Raw genomic sequence first — 11164 nt, forward strand, 5'->3', positions numbered from 1 at the left:
CCGCAGCGCTGTCAGCCGGGGCCAGGCCCGGGGCTGGGGCGGGCTCCTGCGTGCCGCCAGCCGGGGTCCGGCCAGGCCTGGGGCGGCCGGGCGGGCTCCTGCGTGCCGCCAGCCGTCTCCTTTCGGCCGGTTCCGTCTCTGCTCGGGCAACTTTGCCCCGGGCGCGGCCGCCGCCGGGTTTAACCCCGCTGGGGAAGGCCGCTGGTGGCAGAGCGGAGGGTTAACCCCTTCTGAGGCTTTATTTCCATTTTTTCCCTCCCCCCCCTGTTTGCGCCCCCCTAGGTAGCGAGGTGAGGGCGAAGATGCCTTCAGCGCAGAAGCCGATGCGGTACGGCCACACGGAGGGCCACACCGACGTCTGCTTCGATGASTGTGGCGGGTAAGCGCGGCGCTGCGGGCCCGTTCGGCCACGAGCCCGAGGGGAGCGCCAGTCCTGCGGCAGAAATGCTGTTAAAAAGCACCAAACCTTAGACCTTTTCTTTTTTTTTCTTCCTGCTCCTTAGCAGCAGGGTCAGGAGGATGGGCGGGATGAGTGTAATCAGTATCAGCTCAGTGTTGCTGCCAGTGCACAGACCTCTGAGGACTAAGGCTGAAGAGCAACATTAGTCTCGCTTCTGACTTTGTAACGCTTAGTGATTTAATTACGGTTTTTTGGAGGAGCTGCACACTAGTAAACCATTTACATTTTTTTAAACAAAAGCACTAAAAAGCAAGACATCCAAAACTATGGCAAAAACTTCCCAGGTAACGTGGCATTTACAGCATGGAGCTTGTCACACATCGTTGAAGTAATGGCAATATCAAAGTGGTTTGTGTTTCTTTACAACCATAATGGAAGTTCTTGTTATTTAGTTAGTTACAACAAAAATTTCTTTCAGGTGGACTGTTATAGATCATGCCTCAAGGCTTTAACTAATTCTAGAGACCAGGATAAAATACAACGTGGGAGATGTTTTGTCTTATTTCTGCCAACTGCTTTCTCAGAAGTATCTGTGCCAGCCACTCTTGGGTGAGATACTGGACTGGATGGATTTAAACCCTGGTGTGGTCTGGCAAATTCTTTTATTTGACTTTRTTAGCAAGTGGTTGGAAGACATGTATTTTGATGCCCTGCATTTTGAAGTGATTGGCATATAACTTAATACATGCTTTACATAAGAGTAATTTCATAGAATCTAGTGGAAATTGATGTAAACTGGGAGACAATATGTTCATGTACACACAAAGACATTAAAAATGTAGCTGTAGAAGCCCAGTACTGGGCTTGCTGTCCTTGTTCTTATCACGGCAGTTCTTGAATGCATAAATATAAACTAAGTGTTCTGCATTAACTTATTATGCCCAAAAATAAAAGATAAACCCAACAGAAGCTTCTGAGAAGCCCCCTCAGAAGAGGGTTCTAAGACAGAAGAGTAATGTTACAGCCTCACCTCTCACTTTTATGACACTTTGTTGTTTAATAACAAATTTTGGGGAACTGCAAACAATTTTAGAAAAAAAATACTAGATTTGGTTATAGTTTTAAAATATCTTTAATTGAAAATAMCAGATGAACTTAAATATATTTACTCTGTGACTTCAGGTTATTGTTTATTGCATTAAAAATGTGAAGATTAACTCCAGCAGACTAGACAGATGAATTTCAAATTGACTATTTTTGAGGATGCTATAGATCTGGAATACGTTAAGCTTTTTAAACTTYGGCTTAATATGTGTTAAGACTCTTTAAGTTTGCCCTCAACTTTGTAATTAGCTGTAAGATAAACTTTCAAAGGTTTAAAAAGCAATTAAATGCCCAGTTCTTCAAGAAATAAGTACTAATTGAGTCCTTTGAAAAATTCCCTCTAGATCCTGGAAGAAATAAAAGATTAGCTGATAATATTTAAAGGTCAAATTAGATGATTGCTAGGCGTAGCTAGTTATCAGAGACTCAGTTACTGTGTTAGGTTACCTTTCTTTTTTTAATGTAATTCAAAAAAAAAAAAAAGATTTTTTCCCCTTAACAATTTTTTTAATGTGAGCGTAATAAAGATAGTTATTCAGTGAATCACATGGTATGTATTGTGYTTCAGTTTTTAAAAAGAATAACATCTTAGTAACATTTTGATTTGAGGATTGAAAATCAMAGAGGCTGTGCTTTCCATAGGTGTATGTTAACAAATTCTGTATCTTTGAACAGTTGCATTGTAACTTGTGGCAGTGATGGAGATGTTAGAATTTGGGAAAACTTGGATGATGATGATCCGAAGTCCATTAATGTGGGAGAAAAGGCCTATTCGTGTGCTCTAAAGGTATCATAATTAACAGAATTCCTGTAAATTGCATGAATACTTTGTATGATTGTATGAATACRTTTCAAATTTATTTTTTCAAACTCGAGGATGCTGGTCATGTGGATAAACCTACGCTGSGGTTATTGATAGAATAATATTGTGCATAGCATGTTCCAGAGTCTGATGTATGTTGGATATGTAGCCCTTTGCCTTCATGTTAATACATGAGAAAAACTTGGATGCTGTTTAATGACACCAAAGCAAMAGGTATTATTTAAATTTGAGTACATGAACACATTCTATCTTTATATCTAAGTGAAAATATGAAAACAGTATTGAAACCAAATCATATTCTAAAATATAGAACCATTTAATTGAATGAATATGCCAATAGACTTTTTGAATATTTTAATTTAAGAATTTGAAATTAAAGCACACTATTGCTATATAAAGTAAGAGTGCTTCTGACTTTTTGTTTTGCACTATTCAGGACTGTAGAGGAATTATTCCTTATACTAAGTTTTTGTAATACTTTTTTTCCTCTTCCTTCATATTCAGTTATCCTTACTTCTGACTTTGATCTCCTTTTTGAGAAACAAATCCAGATTAAATTAATTGTACAGTGAACTTTGTAGGCTGCTTCAGTGCTTTCTCACAGTATGAGTTGCAAAAAGTTTCCCGGGGTAAGATGTGATCATCAGATATTAAGAAAGTGTTTCTCTATGGTAGCTCTGTTTTTCACTAGTGAGAGAATGAATTTTTTATTTGCAGCCTCTGATTGTAGCTGATTCCTACTCTTTTGCCTTCCCCATCCCAGAGGCTCTGAACTATTGTTGACTCAGGGAGGAAGGTTATATGAAAACAGATAAGCCAAGAGTTGATTTTCTGTGGACCTGTTTTAAGGTTCAGGGGATGGTAATCAGTATTTATCCAAAACTGGTTCCACAAAGTCAGTGTCTGAATAGTGCCTTTAAAATACTTTCTCTTTTGGTAGTTAGTTGATATTTAGTGCTCAGAATTAATTACTGTTCACTCCAAACGTGCCTCTGATTTCCCTCCCACAGCATTAGAAGAGAACAGATTTCTTGTTTAATAGTAAGTGCTAATAATTTGTGAAGGTGATTATAGGCGGTTTTGTAGACTGACTTGTTCTGGCATTTAAAATACAACCTGCTGTTCTGTTTTGATGTTAAGGCTGCTCCTTTTTTTATACCTTGAAGTGATTATTTGGAAATAACAAGGCAAATAAGAGTTACCTACTTCAATTTGTTTAATAGAATATACTTAATTTATGATGCACGTTCATGTTTTGAGCTTGAGATTCTCACATTAATTTCTTTATGTRCAATTATATTTATATTACGTTAGTAATATAAAGGCAACATTTTAGACCTTCTGGCAATTGTAGAAGAAATGAATTCCATGAAGTTGTATTTGTTCTTTAGATATTGTATAATTAACTTTGCAGTGATAATGGATATTTTTAAATTATTTTTTAACTATTGGTGATTTTGGAGGGGAGGATAAAGGATGAAATAAATGAGAATAAATTTATATGTGCACTGCATTTACAAAATTGTATATATTGCCTTTAGTAATTCCCCTTTTTATATACCTTGCATATCTGTTCTTAAGTATCTGTACAGTCTGTTTTCATCAATGGGGTTTTTAGAGTGCTTTGCTATGTTCTCCATCCATCRCATAATTAGCTTCAGAAAGATAAATAGAGGTGTAGCAAATCACTGTCAGAGCCAGAAGTTGAAAAAATACTAACAAGAGGATGGAGAATCTTTTTTTTATTAATTTCTGAGCATTGCTAGGAGCAGTCCTGTAGCCTTAGCCTTTTGTAAAGGGCTTCTAGCTTTGAGATTATAAAAATTATTTGTTTTAAATTATTATATTAAGATTTATTAAAATCTATTATATGTATTATTCGTATTTTTACTTTAAATAGGTAGTATTTGTAGATGAGATGAAGAATACTTTCTAAGACTTAACTTCAGGAAATTTTGTTTCAAAATAACCAGCGCTACTAAAAATTTTATAAGAAACTCTTCTGAAATGTCCARTGTAAGCTGAGTAGTGAATCTGATCTTTCTTCTACTTTCTGAGAGAATTTATTACTGGCTGTTATGCTGGTTGTTGTTTTCTTTTTCTTCAGGATTTTTACTATAGCTTTAGGCAACTTTTTAGGGAACATAAATATGGCATTTCTTTACTTACATATTTCAAAAACACATAAGCTAAGAATAGTATTATTTTGGTAAGAGATACTCCTTTTCCAAGATTAGGATAATTTTGTTTTGCACTATCTTCTAATCTGGAATCATTTTTAGTAGAGAACTGTCTTCTGCCTGGGAAAATGGCTAAACTATAGCTCAATCTACTTTTCATCTTTCCCTAGTGGCACTGAACTGAGAAACTTGGTCTGAGGGTGCCCTCTCCTGATGATGCAGCATATTAATCTAAACAACAGGGGAAGTTCTTCCTTTTCTGAGAGCTCTCCTGCCTCTGTGAAAGGATTGATGTATATATATATATTTTTCCTCCATTTAGCTGAAAAAGATCAGATCATTCTCTTTGAAATTCATTAGTGACTTTTCTGAGTATTTGTTATTTTACAAGTTAGGAAGGTCTTCATACGGTAAAACGCCATGTKGAATTGTAAGTCTGTTGAAGCTGGAGTTGTTTATAGTATGAAGTCTGTCAATTTGTCTAGTTTTGCAGGAGTGAATCAAAGAGAAATTTTTTACTCGGTTTTAATGGTTTGTTTTAAATGATAGTTTTGAAGATACTGTGCTCGTCCTTTTTTTTTTTTTTTTTTTTTTTTGTGGGGCAGGGGGGAATATATGTTGAGAGAATATTTCCCCGCTACTCTTAATGTTAGATCTCTTTTGGAATTACTAAAGTGAATCTGCCAAAATATTGAGAGTAGTTTTTTTGGCTCCTTGGACTTAAATGTGTTTTAGCTAACCAATTTTATGATGGATTTTGTTTTTTAGAATGGAAGACTGATCACAGCAGTATCTAACAATATCGTTCAGATTCATACATTTCCTGAAGGAGCTCCAGATGGCATCCTTACTCGTTTCACCATGAATGCCAACCACGTTGTCTTTAATAGTGACGGTACCAAAATCGCTGCTGGTTCTAGGTAATCTGTCCGTGTTGAGAAAAAGCATTGTTAATGTTCAAAATCTGGCAAATTCCTTGCCTGCTGATTTTTACTAATGACCTCACTAATCCATGTATTTCTGAGGGTTTTAAAGTTTTGCAAAACACCTTCCTGCAGAGCAGAAAAGGGATGAAAAGGACTATTAGGAAACAATTCTCTGAGAGATAACTGAGCCTCAAAATAATTTTAAACAGGTGTCTGGTGTTGTGAAATAATTTCTTCAGGAGACTTGAGTATTTTCTGCTTTCATTCCTATAGTGCATAAGTGTTCACCCATATGGATCTCATTGAATCATCAAGGATTTTGTTACCGTGTGCTAAAGATAATGGCCTGACTGTTCAGGATTGCGGTGCTGCAGATGCATATACGCATGCAAAAGTTRGATGGTTTCTGATTTGTGCAAGAGCTCTGAGTCATTCTCTGGCATAAGCATCATCACTATTCTGCCAAATGGTAACAGATGATAGTTGCAAGACTCCCCCGAGGGGGATAAATGCATAGTTTAGCTGATTTCGTAGGGCAGCATGTTTGGTTTTACATGATATACACTAGTCATTTAGTCGAGATGGTGAAATAGCAAGCAAGCAATATTCTTGCTTGTTTGTTTAAGGCTCAGGTGAATCTTAATTGGATTTAGTAAACTCTCTGGGCACTGTAACAGACTTGGACTGTCTGCTTGCCTCTCTACTAGAATTTGTCCCCTGCCCCACAGCAGAGATGGTCTCTGGCTTCTCTAAGTGTGAGCTGAACAAGAAAGCGGTTTGGATGAATATACTGGGCTGTGAACTCTGGCAGCTGTAAAGCAGACACATCAGCTCCACCAAAACTGGGAGGCTGGACAGCTGGGGGCGGTAACCACTGTAATCTCTAAATCTGATAGGGTTCATGAGTTTGGGCCTTTGCCAATGCTTGTTTCTGAGGGAACAGCTCTGCCCCAGGATCTGGCTTTGATTAGAGAGATTAAGCAGACAGCAAACTCTGCTTCAAAACTTTTACAAAAACCCAGTACTTCTGCAACTTGACCAGGGGCCCCCATGTTTGGAAAAGTAACTAACGAAGCTGTGAGGCAGCTTCTCGATGAGGTCTTCTGTAACATATTGGGGGAGAAGGTGACAGCCATGAAATGAGGGAATGCTGCTAAGAACTGCTTTTGGTTGTCACAAATTACTCAGTCTTTTCATGAAATCTGTAAACTTCAAATACCTGAGGTATAATGTGCAATTGACTGCTGAAATTCACAGGAACTTTGAAAAATAGTTGTGGCTTCTTAAACAGGAAAAAATGTCTTATTGCCCCCCCCCCCTTTTTTTTTTAAGGTTACTATGCATTGTAGAAGGTAGCTAAAATAATTCTAGCTAGTTCACAATATAACTTGCACACTTGTTTTTTTGGCTGTTTACAGTTAGCATTAGATAGTTGGCAGAAGTGAGATTGTGATTCTGAATATAGTTAGTGATTTAACTCCTTACAGATTTAGGGCCTAAAGTCAGATTTCTTTCTTTCTWAAAAAAAAAAAAAGTGTTGCAATGGAGTATGAGAGAAAGAGTGATACTGAAAAATTGTTACAGGACCTCTTTGGCTTAGAAGTTAGCACCATTATTCTGAAGTAAATTGAGGCAAAGTCTGTAATTTTGGAGGATGGAATAAAGCTGTAAAAATCAGTTATTGTATGTGATACACTAAATAGTCTTAAAAATACTGTTTAAAGTCTTCACAAAATAAGCTATTTAGCCTATTTTTTTCACTAAATGATTAAATAATTATGGTAATGAATGTAGATGCCACTTAAAAGATAGATATCAGAGCTGACCTAACAGGAACTAAACACAGGTTTTTATTAGATCATATAGAATATTAAATAAAACTGATATACTGTCTCTGTGTTCATGATGTCCTCTTAAAAGAGCAACAATATTTTATGAGCTTTATTTTGAAGGAAAATAGAAAAATTATCTTCTAATAAGATAATCTGCCTTTTTTCTATTGTGGTAAGCTTCAAGATGCTCATTTTTACTAAAATCTTACAGTGCTGAGAGCCATAACTTGCCTAAAACTTACTTAGTACCCAATTTAATTTTTATTGCTGTAAACAAATAGTCTAACTCTGTTAATACCAGCATTAGTACTTTTATGTCTGTGCTGTTGTGATCTACAGTGACTTTATGGTCAAAGTTGTGGAGGTGACTGATAGCAGCAAGCAGAAAACGTTCCGAGGACATGATGCTCCTGTTTTAAGTCTCGCTTTTGACCCCAAGGATGTTTTCCTGGTAAAAGCACTTTCTTGTTTACTTTCTCCTTTTATTTCTGTTTCTCTTAAAATTGTATTTCTGGAAAAATTAGTGACCAGGCACGTAAGACAATTTCATTTCAGCTCACYTTACTTTTGAGGGGAATATATGACAATATTGCCTCCCAGGAGAACTGTCTCTGTCTTACTGCTCAACTACTCTCTATGCTCAATTACTCTCTACTCTCTAATGCTAATCCAATTTTAGAGAGGAAAAGTTTTACTGAAGTAATTTAATATTAATGTTGAGCCTCTTTTGTGAATGAGCATCTCACTTAAGTATGAAAATTTGTAGTTTCAGCAGTGTGGAGTCAAGTGAAACTATCAAATATGATGATTTAGGTCTGATAGTGTTAGAAAGTTTAGTCATAAATCAGATTTGTACTGGGAAACTTTCCTTTTAAAGCTGTTTATATATATATATTGGAATCTTTTAATTTTAAAATCACAGCATCTTTAATTGTCACTTTGTTTACAAAAATCTTTTACATAGGCATCAGCAAGCTGTGATGGTTCTGTCAGAGTATGGAAAATCGCAGATCAGGTAAAAGGACTACATTTCAGAGTTAAAAGTTTCATAAGAAATTGGGGATTTCACTGAAAGCAAGAACAGTCTACAACTGGATTGGAATAAACCCACTGGAAAAAATGCCTTTTTTTTGGTCATCAGTAGCTGCTGCTGCTAATATATATAGATGTTTATATCTAAAATTCCTGTGCAGATAAAAGAGTAGCTATGCACTGGAACACCTGAAAGAAGAGATGGTGAATTCTTTTACGAAATTTAATCATGCTTTGCTTTTATCCAGTTCTGGGAGAAATTCCAAAACCTGAGAACGAACAGTTGCTTGAGTAGCTTTGGACTGTTTTTTCTGTTTGTGGAATGTTTGATATCTTCTGTTMCTCTTTTTTCGTGGGCCAGCATTGTCTGCCGTGTCCTCAGCATATTCAAAAGTAATGCTTCTGTGGGAAGATAGCATGTCTAAAACTAAATTCCTTGTCTCAGAAATTCAGCTAGTTGCTTTCAGGGTAAAGGAAGGATTTTCATTCTAATACACAACTGTCCAGATATATTTTGTTTTAGTTTATTTTCACGGAGCTTCGTATGAAATACTGGAAAATTTTAAGGATTGGAGACTGAACACTAGCGAGGATGGAAAAACAGTGTTGCGTATCATCTCTTTGAGTATTCTGGTTGGTCTTGATTATATGGACAGGGTTACTTTAACTCAATTGGGAAGAGATTTTTTCCTACAATCAGATTAAGACCCTTGAAGATTTTAAACCTGTATAGTTCACGGGCTAGGATCAGTGAGATGCCCGTGACGATGATTATGGTGAGAATTTTGGGAATAGTGTTGCTTCGGTCTCTCCTGCTCTCTGCCAGTGACATGCATGCATTTAGTTTCTCAAAGACTTGTGGTCCATCTCAGTGCATTCCAACTTCTTCAGTTTGTAGAGATGGGACTTAAACTTTCTGTAGTGACTGAAAAAGGGCTCACTATTCCAGTTACTTTTTACAGTTCCTCACAAGAGGCATGTAAATCACACAGTCATTAGGCTCAGCTTGGCAATATTTGGTGAAAGAGTTCAGGGTCTGTAAGAAATCAGATCAAGTCAACCAATGGTCTCTTCTGGCTTTACACTTTAGGAAACTTAAGTGGGTTCCAGGTGAACGCTTTAATAAAGCAATTCTACACTATGTGTGGGATTATTTGTGCTAAATGCCATTGACTGGAGTAAGAATCCATGTGTAGTTATTAAGTGCTGTTGGGAATGTACCTCACACTTGTGGATTGCTACTTTTTAAAATAGAAGCATACTTTTAGTGTGAAATCTAACTTACAGACTGATGATGGATGTCTTTTGGGGTGATTAGACTAACAGTGTCCTGGAATTGTGGCAGTCACGTATGTGTCTGTGCTGTAATATAGCAATTCAGTCATCTTTATACTGCTATGGCAAAATTCAGGCTGATGCATGTCACCCTACTAAAGCAGACTGGATTTTACGAATGCAATTTGGTTGGAATTTTCTTTATAACCTAAAGATATGTGAACTAACTTGCTCTATACTTGATTAAAACATTTGTTCTGTGGTCATATTTCTGTTACGAGTAGTTGTATTGTAATTAAGGTATTTTCATGTCTAAACTGGCAGTTTTCAGGGAGGGGTTATTTGTTTTTGGAGGCATGTGCCATCTCATTTGGATCAGAGAGATTATTTCAGTCCCCAAAATGGTAGTTTCTTTTCCCTTCAGAATTTTCCCATATTTCTCCTCCAAGGATTTTTACAATACAGAGGATTTTCACAAAACTAGAAAACTCATTTTTTTAATACTTTTGTTTTCAGACATGCGTGACAAGCTGGCTGCTGCTGCAGAAATGTAATGATGTGGTAAATGCTAAATCAATATGTAGGCTTGGCTGGCAACCTGGCAGTGGGAAGGTAAGTGACACATTGTAGTCKCATCTTAATTCTCCGTTTTTCTTTGGAAATACAACAGAGTTTAATCCAGACAAGTGCCAGTTCAGCTCCTGGGGATAAGAAAAATACTTGGGGTGAAGTTCCTTTTTAGGAAGAATAAAAACCTGGAAATGATTACTCATTTAAGTGCCATACTGATGCTGGCAGTAATCCTGCTGCCAGCACAGTACAATGTATAAACAGTTGTGTTATGCTGAGCAGGAAAGAACATTGTACATGAGGGAAATAACCTAATTGTTCACAACAGAGTATCAAAGGGGTTCAGTCTTTCTGTAATTCAAGTAAATTTTGTTCCATTGGTAATCTTGCTCTGTAAACATCTTCTAAATAGTAAGTTGTTCCATTTCTTTTCATCTGAAGAACAAATTTGATTCTATTATGATTAAAGATGTTGTTGATAGTAGTGCATACTATACATCTAGTGCATTGTATATGTACTGATGCAGTAGTAAAGGTAAGGGTGAGTAAAGTAAAGGTGAAGGAAAGGGCAAGGAATCAACCAAAGTTGGCCATTTGGGAAGATCTCTTTGTGACTTCTGTTCTTGCCTGTGATCTGGAACAGTGCTTTGGCAAAACCTATCCATCCTGTATTGGTGTTCCACTAAATTAAATCTAAAGACTATTTCTCGAATGTTATCTCACAAACCTTACCTGAATAATCTGTTTCCCTTGACTTAGCCTTTGTGAGGTCTGTCTGCCCATGTCCAATCTTCAAAATACGGGGCTGTTGTGATAGCATTATGCGCAGCTTTTCTGTAGAAGAGAGACTGTCACCTGCAGCACAAATTACTTCATATGCATGCTGCATAAAAGCAATTAACCTTTTGTTTTTTTTCTTTTTTTTTAGGCTAGTCCTTCACACTAATATTTTTTGGAATACAAGCAGTTGTCTTGTTTCTCTTTTAAAACAGAATGTCAAATTTTTTTTTTTTTTTTTTTTT

General features: G+C 36.7%; 1 protein-coding gene across 1 annotated transcript in view; it reads left to right on the forward strand.

Moving 5' to 3' along the window:
* Positions 1–206: 206 nt before the first annotated feature.
* Positions 207–11164, forward strand: part of WDHD1 (WD repeat and HMG-box DNA binding protein 1) — a 30576-nt gene continuing 19618 nt past the window's right edge. Inside the window, exons 1-6 of the mRNA XM_085315106.1 lie at positions 207–379; positions 2180–2291; positions 5276–5427; positions 7605–7716; positions 8230–8280; positions 10089–10184. Coding sequence (XP_085171232.1) covers positions 303–379; positions 2180–2291; positions 5276–5427; positions 7605–7716; positions 8230–8280; positions 10089–10184 — 600 coding nt within the window. The 5' untranslated portion in view covers positions 207–302. The remainder of the gene's footprint in view (positions 380–2179; positions 2292–5275; positions 5428–7604; positions 7717–8229; positions 8281–10088; positions 10185–11164) is intronic.

The sequence above is a fragment of the Rhea americana genome, unplaced genomic scaffold, assembly GCF_003343005.1.
Source record: "Rhea americana isolate MKP2758 unplaced genomic scaffold, rheAme1 scaffold_42, whole genome shotgun sequence".
Lineage (NCBI taxonomy): Eukaryota > Metazoa > Chordata > Aves > Rheiformes > Rheidae > Rhea > Rhea americana.